At 48.8% G+C, this 17,683-nt stretch overlaps 1 protein-coding gene across 1 annotated transcript in view; it reads left to right on the top strand.

The window, feature by feature from the left end:
* Positions 1–17,683, top strand: part of FRMPD3 (FERM and PDZ domain containing 3) — a 58,343-nt gene that overhangs the window by 13,697 nt on the left and 26,963 nt on the right. Inside the window, exons 5-10 of the mRNA XM_057719300.1 lie at positions 3,372–3,476; positions 7,515–7,622; positions 10,368–10,499; positions 12,234–12,353; positions 15,731–15,867; positions 16,189–16,315. Coding sequence (XP_057575283.1) covers positions 3,372–3,476; positions 7,515–7,622; positions 10,368–10,499; positions 12,234–12,353; positions 15,731–15,867; positions 16,189–16,315 — 729 coding nt within the window. The remainder of the gene's footprint in view (positions 1–3,371; positions 3,477–7,514; positions 7,623–10,367; positions 10,500–12,233; positions 12,354–15,730; positions 15,868–16,188; positions 16,316–17,683) is intronic.

Genomic DNA, 17,683 nt, shown 5'->3' with positions numbered 1-17,683 from the left:
TTCAGGCCCCATAGTTGCTTTTGGAAGAGCTTGGGGACAGGGCAACCTTTGAGTCACACTGCAAGGCAGGCGTCACCTGTGTTGAAGCATAAAGCTAGACGTGACTCCGTGACATGTAGCAGAGACCAGCTGGCAATGAGTGAGTCACCGTCAGCGATCAAGGCTAAAGACTGAGAATAGGATGGAGGCTTGGAAACCAACAGGACAAGGGTCAGTGAGGAATGAGGCACAAACAAGCTGAAAATAGCTGTACAACAGACACTGGAAATGCCTATAATCCTTGAAAATACGGGCAATTCCACTTTGTCTTTCTTGATTTTGCGCCTATAAATACCTGAAATTTTTGTTGTGGTGGTGGTGTCTCTAGGACAGGATCTAATCCTGGACTTTTGGTAGGGATAGCAAGGAGGCTGTCTCCTCTCCATAGGTGAGTGCATAAGAGGGTACCAGTTAGGTTCTTCATTTGTTCAAATCCATTCACTAGGACCAAGGTAGAACCAGACCAGTGAACAAAAGACCAGGAATGGACTTGCAGCTTCAGTCCACTGTGGGGAATGAGGGCTAATTCAAGACTCAGAAAATCCGGGTTCTGGTTTTTGCTCCACTACTCAATTATTCTGATACTTTGAGTAAAGCATAACCTCTACCCGGCCTCCTTTTCTTATGCAAAAACGAAGGGTGGACTACATGGCCATTCAGGTCTCTAGAGATGCCTCATTCCACACTGTGCATGAGGGCATTGCATGACAGATGATCACAGAGAAAAGAGAGGGTGGCTGTCAGGTAGAACAAAGAGTTCACCTACCTTGTGTCTGGCACCTCCAGTGGAAATGTGACTACTGTGGAGACGGAGTCAAGCAGAGCTGCCTGAACAGAACTACAGATCTTTCTACCTTGCCTCTTCCCTTTGCTCCTGCCCAGGATTTGAGCACCAAGCTGTGCAACACAAAGGCATTTCTCGACTCTCATGAACAATCAATACTGTAATCACTTTCTGCAATGATCTCCAGCCCTGGATTTCCTTGTGCTATATTGTCTGCTGCCAACAAATTGTCCCTGTGGCTCAGGATGAGAAGTCTCAGGTTCCTTTAGCTCAGGGATTCCCAACCTTAGCTGAATTTCGAAACTGTCAGAAGCTTAAAAAGATACCAGTACCTGGGCCCCATCCCCAGGAATTTGACATCGTTGGTCTGGGGAGGGGACTGGGCATCAGGGTTTGTTTTAAAGCTCCTCCCTCAGGTGTTTCTGCCCTCTAGCCAGCTCTGAGGCCCACTGCCTGGCATTCTGCTGGATTTGGGTTGAACAGGTGGCTTTCTGCAATCTGCCCTCGGTGAGGCATGAGATTGTTGGCTTCGGAAGAGAACACAGCTGGGACCAGGGCCCAAGAGCTGATGAGGACCTTTGTTTCTGGTGTGTCTTTATCTTAGGGCCCTGCCCTACTGTGGCAGATCTGGTAAATGAATCTCGACCGCAGCGTTAATGGCAGAAAATAGCTTAATGTATTGCCTTCCCAGCTGGTGGGGACCCTTCAGGGCCTTAACACAAAGGACTGCTTGATTGTAGGGCTCACAGGCTCTATGGCAAGGCTGGTAGGGAAGGTGGTTTGAAGGAGCCACAAACCTGATTCCCCCTTCCTCATCTCAGGAAATGGCATCTCCATTCTTCCAGTTGACTCCTCTCTCTTTCTCACCTCCCACAACCAATCCGTCAACATAGCATCTTGGTTCTATCTTCAGAATCTACCCAGAATCCACTCACTTGTCATCATAGTGCCATTATTACCATCCTGGCCCAAGCCTCCATCATATTTTAATCATATTTTAACTGTATTACTGCAGTAGATTCCAAACTAGTCTCCCTCCTCTGGCTGCCACCCTCCTGTACTATTTTCCACACAGCAGACAGAGGCGTCCTTTTTTTTTTTTTTTCTTGAAGTATAGTTGACTTACAATGTTGTGTTAGTTTCTGGTGTACAGCAAAATGATTCAGTTACATATTCTTTTTCACATGAGGCGTCCTTTTTAAATGCAAGTGAGACCCTGTCTGCTCAAAACCTTTCGTCAGAGCTAAATCTGAAGTTCCTGCCATGGCTTACAAGGCGCTACGTGACCCAGCCCCCAGACTCCTCTCCAGCTGCCCACTCAGTCATTCCGTTGTGGCCACACTGGGCTTCCTGGCTGTTCCCCACACACCCCAATCCTCCTCCCACCTCAAAGACTTTCTTGTTCTTTCTGCCTGAAAGGCTCTTTTTCCAGATATCCTCATGGCTGTCTCTCCCTCACTTCCTTCAGGCCTCTGCCTCAGTGTCACCTCCTGGAAGAGGTCTTTTCCCTGACTGTCCCGTCTGAAATAACGGCCCCACCACTCCCACCCTCACGGCCTCAGTCTCCGCTGTAGTCCCTCCCTCTGCTCAATTTGTCCTCAGAGCCCTTATTTGCTACCTAAGAGATATTTCTGTGTTTATTGTCTGTCTGTCTGTCCCTGCTAGGATGGGCGCTCCTTGATGCCAGGGAATTTTGTCCATCTTGTTCACTGCTGGGCCCCTCATCTCCTAGAACAGTACTTGGCACAGAATGGGCCCTCCCTTAATTTGTCACACGAATGAATAAATGCCCCCAAAGACATGAGTGTGCCCTTCACCAGGACTCCTGCATTTCCTCGAATCCACGGCACACGCAGGGAAGAGAGTTCCCAGCATTCAACTATGCATCCTGCTGAATTTGTGGGGGTTTTCAAAAACTAGAGAGCCTCGCTGATTCTTTGAGCATCTCTTATAGAATTGGATGAGCAAAGTAGTGGAGAGCCCAGAACTAGGAAGCCAGGACACCTGGGTAAAATCCCTAATGTCTCTGCTCCCAGATAGTGTAGAAATTGTGGAGAAATCCTTTCGGAGTGCTAGGCGTCCTTTCTTCCACATCTGAAATAATATTTTCTATGAGCCTCCTTCCTAGGGCAGGGCGTATCTTTGAAATGAATAAGATTATTTCTGTAAATCCTTTGTGATGTTCACATTCAGATGTAATAAAAACCACCATTTAGGTATATCTCACATTAAGGGAACCAAATATATAAAACTTCAGTGCATGTCATTACAAAGAATTCTTGCAAACTCCCCTAGGCCTAGAGCATTAATAATGGGATTCAATTTACTCAAATTCAATTCGTGTCCAGCTTATTCAGAACATACCGGTCATCTAAGGAAGCACTTAGCACATTGCCTTACACCTAGTAGGGAATCGATACTTGTTTATTGGCTTATTGATCACCAAGGCAAAGGGTACCTGTGCTGAGACATCTTAACTCTCATGCAGCAAAGGTCAGGTTTTTCCCAGGGATGGAGAACTCACTAGCCCCCTCTGTTCTTTTTCCAGTCCCCCAAATCTGCCTTCATCAGTGCTGCGAAGAAGGCCAAGCTGAGGTCCAATCCCGTGAAGGTCCGATTTTCCGAGCAGGTGGCAGTTGGAGAAACAGAAGCAGTAAGTGCAGCCTCAGCCTCCTCCCCTCAGCCCTTGGCCAGAGTCGGCCTGGCCGTCAAGGTCTCGCTCTGGACCAGTTGCTCATCTGCTGCAGATACGAAGGGGTCGGAGTGGGGACCTCAGGACTCTGGGTGGGTATTGAGTGAGGGGTGTGTGGCATCCAGAGAAGCCCTAGGCATTGTGGGGAGAAGGAATATGTATCAATACACTCAGAATCCTCACGGTGCTTCAGGAAATTTCCATCTCTAGCACAGTGTTTCATAAACATCGTTTGGCTACTTGATAGAAGCAGGAAGTAGTGGTTTTCTGAAGTTGCAGTGAGATTGAGCTCTGTTCACGTTGAAGTGGTCCTGCAACTCCAGGTCTCAACTGGAGAAGACTGTGCAATGAAGGGTGAAGCAGCCTGGGGGAAATGATATAGACGCTCATTAAGTCACAGAGCTTTTATTAGGTACCAGCTGTGTTCCCAGTGTTACAAGGGATACAGAATAAATACCTGTTCCCTGCCTCTGTATACCTGTCAGTGATGTGGGGACAAGTGGCTCAGATTGAGACAACATAGAATCCACCGCAGGGCAGTATGGTTTCGAGGAGCAGGTGATGCTTGACCTCCCATGCCACACAGCAGCCAATCTGGGGGGTCATGGCCAGCCCACTGTCTTTCTCACTTGCTTTGTGGGGTTAACATGAACTGAGCTGTCTGCTCCAGAGAAGCAAATGAGAAGAGGTGGGTGGAGCGCAGAAAGATGTGTACTAAGCGGCCATGGATGATAAGTCCGAGTCCTCTAGGAATCCGCAGAAGTTGGTGATATCCCATGGGGGTGGAGGGGGGGGGCTGGGGAGGCCAGCTGGAGCTAACAGGCACCGTGTGCTTCTACAGGCTGTCCCAGGTTGGGCTCTCGGGAGACCCGTGGCATTTCTGTAGTGCGGCACAGCTGCAGCTGAGACAAGCTAGGAGGCCCAGCCTGAGTGGAGAAATCAGTGGGGGACCAGGCACCCCTATAGTTCTTTGAGGCAGAGTCACCCAGAGGAAGGGATGGATAGAGGAGAGAGGTGCCTTCCATCTCCGTTTCCCTGACTCTCATCCCCAAACTCCGCCTAGGCCCCCCTCCATCCCTGTTCAAGGAAGGCTGTGGAGCCGAAGGGACAACTGGGCCCCACTGGCTAAGCAGTCGGAATAATTGGTGGCTGGGCTCCATGTCAGTCACAGAAGAAGAAGTTGAAGAGAAGCCGGGGCCAGTGAACAGGGAGGAAAGGGAGCAGTGTGGAGTCCTTGTGGATCAGAGTAAAGCAGACTCTGAGGTCCAAGTCACTAAAGGGACATTTGTGTCCTGAGCCCTTGAACACCCAGAGGAAATGAGCCTCGAATTTGGAGAGTACGGATAGGTGCAGCCTATCCCATCTCAGCATCACAGAATAACCCACCAAGGCCAGGCCACCCAGTGAAGAATCCCTCCCCTCCTCCCCCTTCCCTTCTTTCCCTCCTCTTTTCTCCCCTCCTCTCCTCTCCCTTGCACTGTCTCTTCCCCACCCTCCCCTTCCTCCACCATGATTCCCCTCTCCACATGTGGCATCTAGCCACAGGCAGAAGCAAGCCCCCACTCCAGACCAATCTGAACATACATGCCCCAGAGTAGCTAGAAGCCACCCAGGGTTACTCTGTCACTCCTGGACAGGGCACCAGGCATGGTGGGAGGCTCTTGTCTGGGAGAGAGAGACACAGGCATCAACCTTTTCCCTCTAGCTGTGCTCAGGAAATGACCTGATGTCACAATACCCCCCCCCCCACCACCACTACCAGCGTCATCGGTATGGACCATAGCAGCCTCGCCATTGGTCAGGTCCTAGGAGAGTCCAGGCCCAAGTGACTCCAGACTTGGTGTTCCAGGGCTTTATTAAGCCGCTAGAGCAAAAATAAATCCTGTGGGCTTTCCTTGCCAACTCTGTTTTTAAGCAAAATCAATTAAGTAATTATCCGAGTCCAACCCAGTGTGCTAAATAAAACCAGCCACCCCTGAGCATCCTCGGCCTGGGAACCCGGGGCCTCTGGGCTTGGCGGGGGTGAGGCGTCTCAGGATCAGGGAGAGAACCGGGAGTCACTTTTTCAGCGTTAGATCCCATCACTCCCCACTGTGGCTTGACTGCATCAGGAAATGATCTGATGTCACAATAGCACCACCTCCTCCTACCTACCGCGACCCAGGAGGACTTGCTTCTGTTTTCGTGCTTTGTCTGTGACAGTCCCTAGATTTGGACTATTCTCGTCTGGGCTCTCTGATAGTCCACACCTGCCGTCTCCTTTAAAATCAAAATCCAGTTCACCTCATCTAGAAGACCTTAGCTATCTCCTCCCTGCCGGTTTGTTTTGGTTTTATTGTTGCTCTCTAGTGCATTTGTGTGTGTCTGTGCCAGATCACTGCTAGTGTAAGGCTAGACCGCGGCCCTCTGCATGTGCTGTAACCCCCATGGGCCTTCCTGTAGCGCTGGGCCTGTAGCAGAGGCTCAGTGAATTCAGGAAGCTGACCATCTTAGGCAGCTTTTCAGTTCCTGTAGAGCTGATGATGTTGGCCCAAGGAAATGGTTGGATTCTCCGAATGAGTCTAATCATTCAAGTAAGCACATACTAAGCACCTCCTGCTCCTATATTCAGCAGCCATTTATTGAGCACCAGCTGTATGCCAAGAACTCTGCTCAGTGTCGGGACTACAAAGATTGAACAGGACATAGTCGTTGTGCTCTGAGTTCACTGTTCAATTACGAGAGACAAACATTCTTCAAAAATATAAGCGCCCTTAGAAAGGGGTGTTTAAGTTGCTATAGGAACACGTGGGAACACCAGGTCCAAGTACCTGAGGATATAGGACAGGCTTTACAGAATTCATATTTAAGCCAGGTTTTGAAGTAGGAGTTTGCCAAGGAGCAAAAGAGGAAGGCAGAGGGAACGGTCTTTAATATTTATTGAGAACCTAACATGTACAACTCTGTAAATACAGAAATGCCTGGGCCAGGAAAGCTTTAAGGGGTTATTAGGTGTTCAAAAATGGGCTTTCGGGACTTCCCTGGTGGTCCAGTGGCTAGGACTCCACACTCCCAATGCAGGGGGCCCAGGTTCGAGCCCTGGTCAGGGAAGTAGATCCCATGTGCCACAACTAAAGATCCCACATGCCGCCTCTAAAGATCCCACATGCTGCAACTAAAGATCCCGCATGTGGCAGTGAGGATCCTGCATGCTGCAACCAAGACCCGGTGCAGCCAAATAAATAAATAAAATATTTAAACAAACAAACAAGAATGGGCTTTGCCAGTGGTTCTCAATCAGGGTCAGTCAGTACTGCCCACTCTCAGAAAGCTTTTGGGAACATCTGAGGGTGTTTGGGATCATCCCAACAATTTGGTGTGTTATCGGCATTTAATGTCTCAGAGTCAGAGATGCTAAATGTCCTGCAGGGAGTGAGGCAGCCCCTGAATGATGAGTTGTTAGAGGTGTGCAGGCGTGAAAGAGCATTGTGGGTACCAGAAATGGTAAGATATGACTCTGGAGAAGTAGGCAGGGGCCAGGTCACAGAAGACCTAGGATGCCTTGAGGGAGGGAGACTGGCAGAGCATAAGGCATGGACATGGAAGTGATCTCAATGTGTGACGGGCTCAGTGGAAAGGAAGGAGTCAGGAGATGGGAGCAGGTGAGTGAGGCGGGCTCCTAAGGCCTTCCATCAGCCCTTCAGAGTGCGGTGGTTTCTATGGGCCAAGCTCCCTCCGGGCTGTGGCACTCTGAGCCATCGCTTTGACTGTGGGTGTGCTGTGACATCGAATGAAGGGTGAGTTTTGGGTATGGCCCAGTGTCTTCTTGGAGAATTTGGTTCTGGTCTCCACGTAACATTACCATTGATCAATTCTTTCCTATGTCTCTCTGTCCTTCTATACCTTTGGCTCCCTGTCTCCTTCACTCACTCCTTTCTCTTCCTTTCCACGCCCCTCCTCTGGCTTCCGTCCTCCTTCTAAATGAGCCCCCCTCCTTCTCCTTTCCCTGCCCGTTCACAGGAAATGATGAAGAAAGAAGCTCTCCTCCTCATCCCCAACGTCCTGAAGGTTTTCTTAGAAAATGGGCAGATCAAGTCGTTCACGTTTGATGGCCGGACCACTGTTAAGGTATCCACAGAGCCTCCTCTCCCGGGTTGCTGTTGTCCTCTCTGGAGCCCACACACCTGCTGGTCCCCGGGTTCCTCTGAGTCTGCACAGAGCCACTCGCTGCCAGAGCAAGGTGGTCTTGGTCTTGGAACTCCTGCTGCTGGGAGCACCCGGTTGCAGAAACATACAGTCCTCAGACAATGGAAAGTTGCGCGCCCAGCTGTGTGCTAGTGGTGGTCAATGTGCGTGTGTGTGCACGCAAGCGTGTGTACACACATCTGCTAACAGACTGTCTCGTGTCTGTGTTACACTGCGTCCTTCCAGACTCTTAGGAGCTAAGGAGTGTGAAGATCATTAAACCATTTATAAAGCAAAAGTGATTTATGTTGATACAATAACACCTACGCAAGTTTACATACAGAAATCAACAAACCATCTCTCGGGAGATTAGCTTAGGCATGTCTTGCTCTTTAAATACCAACCAGCTCTTAAGCACTGAACCAGGATTTGAAAAGTCCACCAACGGTCCCTTTGGCTATTCCTTTCACAGGAAGAGCAGTTAATGAGCTCTGATTCTTAACAGTTCAGCTGGGCATCTAGAAGTTGCGCTTATTCCCTTAGTCCTGAGGAGGAGAAGCGATGTACCATTAACCCCTAGGTTCAGCTCTGCTCTGGGACAGAAATATCTCGTCCTGCCTCTCCTGGATTCTCTCCAGAAAGAGAATGCCATCCCCAGAATGAATGTTTCCATGCAATCAGTGCTCCTGAGACTGCTGGGCAGCCACAGTGCCTGCCTAGAAAACCCACCTTGCCCCATGGATGTCCTGAGATACCCCTGCTGGGGCCAAGACAGCGCTATAAGTAAAGAAAGCTCTATGCCAGGAAACTTTCCCTGAGAGGAGTTAACAGGTGTTCAGAATTGGCCTTGCTAGCGGTTCTCAGCCAGGGTTGGCACTGCCCCCTCCCAGGTAGTTTTGGGGAATGTCTGAGGGTATTTGGGGTCATCCCCATGGTTTGGCATGCTAGTGGTATCAGTCTCAGGGTCAGAAATGCTAAGTGTCCTGCAAGGAATGCGACCGTTCCCGAATGATGAATTGTCCTGTCTAAGGTGTCAGTAGTGTCCGAGTTGCAGAACCCTGGGCCTAACCCTTGTTGATTGAACAGAGAGTTTCTTTGCAAGGCTTAGGCCTGGATGGGTCCCCCAGGGGACCTAGGACCAAAACACACTCCTTCGGGCGCCCTGGGATGGCCTCTTGACTACTGAAGGCTTCCATCTACGGGAGGGACATTGAAACTAGGCCACCCAGGGGTGTCCAAGTGCCCCTCCTCCAGATGTGGGTACCTCCCTGTGGCAGAATCCTCCTTCGTGTTAAATCACGAACCCGTGTGTCCATTGTCGATCTGTCTCCACACTGGAGCATTTACTCCTCTCTTTCCCCTTGGAGGCTTCTCTGACCATCTCCCACCTCACAACATCACCGCCATTGGTGCTGCCAGGTAGCCCCAGCCTTCCAGGACAGCAGCGTCCCGTGGCTCGTGACCTTACCCTGACTTCAGGGAGGGTGCACTGGCTGTTCATTGGAACTTAGACAGGCTGCCAAGCCACTTGTCCCAGAGAGGTACCTGGGTGAATTGACAGTCTGGCACGGGCGCTGTTACACTTGTAACACCAGTTGGCAATCACCGGCTTGGCCATCCACAGTCCCAATGCAGCCGAACTGCAAAGAAAACCTCATTTGTCCCTGCCAGCACTCCAGCAACACTGGCGCCTCTGTGACTACTTGGATAATACAAAGAGATACTCTCAAGTACCCACCAATTTCCAGCCTAACATTTGAATAGCTAAACGGCTGTCAGTGTTCACTGAGGGGCTTGTTTGGCAACCCTGGCTGGAAGGGAGCTTCACATTCCCAAGCCTGCTTCTTTCCGGCCTTTTGGGGGCTGAGCGATGCCGATTCTACGAACACTCACGCTGGAGGCCAGTATATGCCGAAATCACAGCAAATAGATGGCAGAAGTCTCAAAACTGACATGTGGGCAGCCCCCACAGATCTGCTTCCAGACACCCTAGTATTAAAAGTAGGGCAGCAGAACAGACAGAGCGCAGAAGTAGTCAGATTCATGACTGTATCCAAAATACATGACATTGTTCCTCTGCGTGGACACGTTTTTCAAGTTGCTAAATTGATCGTCTCTAAAAGCCAGCTACAATCAAAGATGAACGTTTTGCCAGTAACTCCAGTCATTCGATTTAGCGTATGAATCCTGAAATCGTCCACTTTTTAATTACGTAATTGTGGCTTTGGCTTTTGTTAATTCCTAAGTAAAGAGTTGCTGGACAAACCAGAGTGAACATCCTGACTTATGTGAGAAGCTGAGGGAAGAACCAACACAGTGCCTGGCACTTAGGACACACTCAGGAGATCATTTGTTGAATGGAAGAAGAGAGAGAGAGAGCGAGGGCCATGACCTTTGGCCATATGCCTGGCCTGGCCAAGTTCAGAAATAGCTCCCTCCACCCCCTGCACCTTTGGTGTTCCCCAGGGCCCAGGCCTCTGGACAGCACTTCTGGGTCATCCTCATCCTGGAGAGCCGTGCCTGGGCTACCATGAAGGCCAGTGTCTCTGTCTGGCCCACTATCCCAGCCTCAGCCTTCTCCCCAGGACTACCTTTCTTGATGTTCAGTCCCCCTGTCCCATGTTGGGTGCTTAGAGTATCTTAGAGCTGGAACAGATCTCTTTCTCAAGGCTCTTTTGTCTTCCACAGGATGTGATGGTGACATTACAGGACCGGCTTTCCCTGAGGTACATTGAGCACTTTGCCCTTGTCCTTGAGTATGCCGGACCAGAACAGAACCACAAGTTCCTGCTTCTCCAAGACAAGCAGCCCCTGGCTTATGTAAGTAACTCCTTTGTCCTGGCCTGATAGCTTTGCAGGTAGCCTCTAGTAGAGAAGAGGCCACCACGCACTCTCTTTCTGGAAAATTAATCATGATATGCTCAGCCAGCTCCCAGAAATCCCAGTTCTCAGTCAAGGTCTATACTATCCACCTGCAGAGGCCTTTTAAAATATACCTTGGGAATTCTGTGGTGGACCAGCGGTTAGGACTCTGTGCTTTCACTGCCAAGGGCCCAGGTTCAATCCCTGGTGAGGGAACTAAGATCTTGCAAGCTGTGCAGTACGGCCAAAAAAAAAAAAAAATTCCTGAAAAATGTGTCTTGTGACCTAAAAAAGGCATGATGGTTGCTAGTCTTGGTGGTCGCTAGTGGGGAAAGCATGGGGTGGTGATTCACTGCATGGAAGACTGAGTTGAGCAGTGTTAACTCCACTCTCTCCTGGAGGCCCTGCCTGCTAGACTTTTCTGCCTCCGAGAGGAAACTTGACCTTCAGGGGAAGGCTGTAATATGGAAGGGTCAATGAGTGAAGTCTAGTGAGACCCCCTGAGGCTAGGACACATGGGCTGGGAATGGGCTGAGTGCGGCCAAGAATGGACAGCATGTCCCCCGTGTCAAGTTCCAAAACAGAGTAGGTGAAACTGTCTTATCTTCCCAGCCTATGGAAAAAGGCCAGAGAAATCCAGGATTGCTGGCTAGTGTTTCATCAGTGGTAATGCACCAGGAAGAGTAAGAGAGGCAACCAGGGCCAATCAATATTCCCAGGGAGTGGGGACTTCCCTGGAGGTGCATGGTTAAGACTCCATGCTTCCACTGCAGGGGGTGGGGGTTCAATCCCTGGTCGGGGGATCTAAGATCCCACATGCCGCAGCGCGACCAAATAAATAAATAATACTTTCTCAGTTTCTTAAAAAACATATTCCCAGGGAGGAAGGAAAGGAGTTGGAGAGGGACGGCTGGGAAGAAATGTCTAAAGGAAGTGAAACTAAAGCCAAGATCAGACACACAAAAATGAAGGGATTTAGCGAAGAAGGATTCTTCAAGTTTAGCTCTCAGCCAAATGCAGTCCAGAGACTCACAGGTTCCCACCTATGAAGGAAAGGTGGATGTCCTACCTGGAGAGAGGCCTAAGCGCCTCCCCACCCCTCAAGGGGCCTTGTGGATCCAATTGGTCTCGTGTTCCAAATGGGATAAAATTTTAAGCGTTTTTATTACCAAAAAGTCTCAGACATACACTAAAGTAGAAGGAATTGGATAATGAACCCTCATTACCCATCCCAGCTTCAGCACTGACTGGTATATTGCCAACTTGTTTTAGCTACACCTCCAAATGGGATTTGAAGTCTTTGATTTGGTTTCTCATCAGCAACTTCCTTTGCTTGAGGCTGAGCCCCTCTGCAAGGCACAGGCATTAGCCCCACAGCAAGAAGAGTCAGAGAAGTTGCCAGGAGCCCTTTCTTCCTACCGTGTGTCCTGGGCCTTAGATTGTTGATAAAGACCACATCATGGATAAGTGGTTCGAAAATCCTAGTCACTTTGGGTCAAAAGGGCAGAAAAGACCTGGCACCTTATCACTTTCCCTAAAGGTAGTTGGAGTCTGACAGGCAGAAGACAGAGTAGGAAACAGCACCCTAGCTCTGCCCCAGGCCCTGCCTTGAAGAGCTGCCGAGCTGGCTCCTGCCACCCAGCCATTGATCCCAGCTCTCTTTTCCTCCCACCCCTCACCCCTGGGAGGCAGGTAGTGCAGCGGACACACTATCATGGAATGAAATGCCTCTTCCGGATAAGCTTCTTTCCCAAAGACCCCGTGGACCTGCTGCGCCGGGATCCTGCTGCTTTCGAGTACCTGTACATCCAGGTAGAGTCTGGCTTGGGGATACACAGACAGACAGACCAATGGACAAACAAGCTGGCAGGCTGTTCTGCCATCACAATGAAGTCGCTATGTAAGTTTTTCAAACCTTCAGGTAGCTCTGAAGGCTCTTTCCTTTTCCACAACCATTGCAGGCCATGGTCAAGTTGGTTGGCCCGGCAACGTGAGCTGGCTCTGGCTCCAAGTCCTGTCTGTTTGTCTAGACAGATCTTATCAGTTTTCAGGAGGAAGCAACCCCAGTAACTCTGGCATCTTCACAGCATACCCTGGTTTAACAAGTGCATTTGAGTAACAGGCAGTCCCAATCCCCAATCCCTAGCTCCAGTAAGGAGATGGTCCCCCATTCAGTCCATCCAGAAACATTTGCTGGAAATCAAGGTGATCAAAGAAACTGTCCCAGATCGCTAGAGCTCAGAGACAGGTATGTGCACAAATAAATACAACACAGTGTGACAGGCATTATGAGAATGGCAGGGTACAATGTCAGTAGGGGCACTCAGGAAGCAATTTGCCAGCTTTCCCTGGGAGGGGCATAGGGAAGGCTTCACAGAGGGAGTGATACATGCACACTCTTAGCCTTGAAGGATGAGTGGATGTTTGCTGTGTGCAGAGATGGACGCTTGGTTCCAATATTTTGGAATTTGGTGACAAGACCTTGTCCACCCTCTCCGTCCCCTTTGTGATGATGTGTTCAGCTATATGCCTTGTTTGTGCTAAACAGTTTTAGTGAGGTCTGACACGTAGCAAACTGCACATATTTAAAATGACAATTTGATAAGTTTTGACAGATGTTTATATCCATGAAACCAACACCACAATCAAGATACTAAACACATCCAGCACCCCCAAAAGTCTCCTCAGTCTCCTTTGTAATTCGTACCCCCATCTCCAGGCAGCCACTGACCTGCTTTCTGTCACTGTAGATTAGTTTGCATTTTCTAGAGTTTTATACAAATGAAATCATGTAGTATGAACACTTATTTTGATCTCTCTGCTTTCACTCAGCATAAAGATTTTGAGGTCCACCCATGTTGTTGTGTGTATCAGGAGCTCATTCCTTTTTACTGTTGAGTAGTATTCTATGGTATGGATGTACAAACATTTGTTTACCAGTTCGCCTGCTGATGGACATGTGCGTTGTCTCCAGGTTTTGGCTACTACAAATAAAGCTTCTGTGAACATTCACGGACAAGTCTTTGTATGACATACGCTTTCTTTTCTCTTGGGTAAATACCTAAGGATGGAATGACTTGATCATATGGTAGATCTATCTTTCTTTAATTTCTTGAAGAAATTCCAATACTATTTTCCAAGGTGGCTGTACCATTTTATATCTGTACCAGCCATGAGTCCCAGTTTCTCCGCATCCTCATCAGCACTTGGTGTTGGCAGGATGTTTTAAATTTCCGTCCTTCTAATAGTGTGCAGGGTATCTCATTCTGGTTTTCATTTGCATTTCCCTAGTGACTGATGATGTTGAACCCCTTTTCATCTGCCTCCTTGTCATCACGCATCGTTTTTGGTGAAGTGTCTATTCAAATCTTTTGCCCACTTTTTAAATTGAGGTTGTTTACTTATTATTGAATTGTGAGAGTTATTTGTGTATTCTGGATACAAGTTATTTGTTGGGTATGTTATTTGCAATTATTTTCTCCCAGTCTCTAACTTTTTTTCAGTCCTAAACAGTGTTTTTCGCAGAGCAGAAGTTTGAATTTTGATGAAGTCCAGTTTGTCAGTTTGTTCTTTTGTAGATTGTGCTTGTGATGTCATATCTAAGAAGTCTTTGCCTAACCCAAGGACACAAAGATTTTGCTCTTATTTTTTTTCTAGAAGTGTTGTCATTTTAGGTTCTACCGTTAGGTCTGTGATCCATTTTGAGTTGACTTTTGTATGTGGTACAAGGTATTGATCACAGTTCTTTTTTTCCCACCTGGATATCCAATTGTTCCAGCATCATTTAATGAAAAGACCATCCTTTCTCCATTTAGTTGCCTTTGCGCCTTTGTGAAAAATCAGTTGTCTATATGTGTGTGGGTCATTTCTAAACTCTCCATTCTGTTCCATTGATCTACTTGTCTATCTTAATGCCAGCATCACACTCTTTTGATTACTGTAGCTTTATAAGTCTTAAAATCAGGTAGTGTTTGTCCTCCAACTTTGTTCTTTTCCCAAGTTGTTTTGGCCATTCTAGGTCTTTTGCATTTCTATGTGAATTTTAGAATTAGCTTGTTAATTTCTACCCAAAACCTGCTATGATTCTGATTGGAATTGTGTTGAATCTATACATTGGTTTGAGTCTTCCAACCCATGAACACAGTATATTTCTATATTTATTTAGGTCTTCTCTAATTTTTCTCAGCAGTGTTTTCTACTTTTCAGTGTACAGGTCTTTCCCATGTTTTGACAGATTTATCCTTACTTATTTCATTTTTTGATGCTATCATAAATGGTTTTGATTTTTAATTTTAATTTCTGATTGTTACAAGCATGTAGAAATACAGTTGGTTTTGTATATTGATCTTATACCCTGCAACCTTACTAACTCATCAGTTCTAGTAGGTTTTTTTTGTAGATTCCATTGGATTTTCTGCATAAATGATCATTGATGAAGCATTCTTTTTATACCCTCTCCTATGCTGTAGTGATACCACCGTGGCTTTCTAGTCTCTTGGCTCACCCTAGTTCTACCTCAACACAATGGGCAACTGGTCTAACCAAGGTTGAATCCTTGATAGCTGGGATTCTGACCTTCAGAGTTTGGGGGTTGTCACACTTTTGGCCAGTAGTTCCAGGAGACCCTTTTTAGGATAGCACAGGAAGACTGACTCATCACTGCTTTGATCTTCAGACCCCAAGGAGTAGAATATCTGCCCCATCCCTGCAATCCATCTCTCACTGTGGGCTTCTGGGCCAGAGCCCTATAGAGAATCCCTCCCAATGTCGCTCTTCCTTTGTTCCAATCTGAGCTGGTAGAGGAGCCTCTGATGGCTGGGGGTGGGGGGCGATGAGTATAGGCCCCAGAGAAAAGGCAGAAAGGTCTCTTCTAACAGGAGGAAAGAAAAGGAATGGTGCCATGTGTCACTTTTGCAGCGCCCTAGGTGTTCTCATTTGTGCCTTGCCATCGTGTGTACCTGTCACTGAGAAGGGGGCTGTCCAGTATCTGCTGAATGAAGCAGATAGTGTCTCTGAGACCTGAGGTTCCTCTGTTTCATCTTCCCCGAGGGCAGAACCTTCCTCTTTCCCTTGATCTAGGATGCTTACTTACACCACGATTTTTTTCTGGGATATGAGGGAGTCCGTGGGGGAAGGGGGGGAGGGAACGTCTCCTTTAACTGACGAGTTTGGACTGCCCTGTCTCACAGAGTCGAAATGATGTCATCCGAGAACGCTTTGGAATGGACCCCAAGCCGGAGATGCTCTTGGGCCTTGCTGCCCTCCACATCTATATCACTGTCTCAGCCACTCGACCTAGTCAGAAGATCTCGCTCAAGAATGTGGAGTGAGTTGTGCCCTCCAGGATAGGGGCAAATAGCTGTATAGGGAGAAGATGCAGTGGTTGAGCTGTGCTGTGCTTTTTAGGAATGTGGGCCCGGGATGGGAGTGGGAATTGGAATTCCTCACACCTAGACCAAGATGCCCTTGAGCTACAGCTCCTACTAGGGAACTGTGTCCCACGCTGCTTGCCTGCCTCCAGCCCCTCATCTCTCTCTCTCCTAATCTCCATTCCTCCATCTCGTCCAGGATTTCAGTTTCCACCTTGCCTTCTTCCTTTCTCTGTCTCACTTTGTCTCTCTAATTTCTCATTTTCTTCTGCTTTTAGGAAGGAGTGGGGCCTGGAACCCTTTCTTCCCCCCTCCCTCCTGCAGGGCATCAAAGAGAAGAACCTCCGAAAATCTCTCTCTCAGCAGCTGAAGGCCCACCAAACACATCCTTCCAGCGGCACCAAGGTATCCAGAGTCAGGCACCAGGCGCCCTGCTCGGGCACTAGTGGCCATGGGGGACTCCTGCGTGGTTTCCCAGCAGGTCTGGTCTTCTGGGGAGCCCTCTCCACTGTCTTTGACTTGGACACACATCCAGCTTGACCAGAAATGCCGGACAATAGTGGAGAGGGGTTTTCCCCAAGCCTGAGCTGCCCCCAGAGACCGCTCGGTGGCAAGTCACTGGGAGAGCCCAGGGTCCGGAAAGCAAAGGGACCAAGATGCAGGAGGAGAAAATTCTTGGGTCGTTTCACCCATTTAGTCAGTGCTGATGAAGCACCTGTCGTGTGGACAGCTCTAGACCCTGGGGGGACACGTTTCCCATGGGAACAACTGCTCTGTCCCTCGTTAGCTTTCTAATTCATCACTCCTGGCACAGGGCATTCTGAGAGATAAAAGCCCAGCCCTGTGGGACAAGGCCTGACCTGGAGAATGGGTCGTCACTGCTGTGCTCTCCTGCACTTTCTCAGGCCCCCTCTGAGGGACTCCCACTCCCTGCCTCCCCAGCTCCGCAGGCCCTTCTCGGGCTTGTAAGTCTCAGTCCACTTGCCTAGGAGGCAGGTGGTTAGAGGCACGAGAATCCACATGCTGCTGGAGACACAAGACAAGACACAGTTGCCCCCTTATATCCCACCCATTCCAGATTCCCAGCATTACCAACTAGCTTCTCTTTTAAGATGCACATTTCCCCAGAGAATTCAGCCATTCCTACCTCAAGCTGTGCATATTTAATCAGATGATTGTTTTCTTCCCAGTGGAGAGCTTCAGGGCTCCCAATCATCTCCTCAGCAAACCTTTTTTTTTTTGAGTTTCTGCACGCCGGCCCTAGGGCTGGAGATACAAAGATGAAGAAGGCTGGGTGGGGCTCTACCTTTGAGTAACGCACAGCCTGGTGGGGAAGCAAGAGGTAGTCACAAAACAGTGCGACTGGTGTGGGTGCTCTGGAAGCATGAAGGAGGAACAGCCAGCCCAGCCCAAAGGAGATGGAGAAGGCTAGGAATCCGTGCATTTGATGCCAGCGTTGGGTCTTAAAGGACAGATAGGAGTTTGTCTAGATGAGTTGCGGGGAGGAAGACGTTCCCAGGCAGGGAGATCCAAACAGTTCAGCATAAACCAGGGCAGAGGGTTCAAGGAACCTGCCTGAGTGGAGCCAGAGCAGGAGAGGAAGCCAGAGAGGTTGGCAGGAACCTATTCATGGAGGGCCTCATGTGTGATGGAAAGGGGTTATCCTTCATCCTGTACGCAGCGCGGAACCATTGAAGGGTTTAAGCGAGCAGGTGATGTGATTATGTTTTAGGCTGCCTCCTCTAACTGCAAATGTGGAGGAGTGAAGGGAAA

Source organism: Hippopotamus amphibius, chromosome X (assembly GCF_030028045.1).
Source record: "Hippopotamus amphibius kiboko isolate mHipAmp2 chromosome X, mHipAmp2.hap2, whole genome shotgun sequence".
Taxonomy (NCBI): domain Eukaryota; kingdom Metazoa; phylum Chordata; class Mammalia; order Artiodactyla; family Hippopotamidae; genus Hippopotamus; species Hippopotamus amphibius.
Note: the sequence above shows the minus strand (reverse complement) of the source record. Positions and strands in the feature narration are given on the sequence as shown.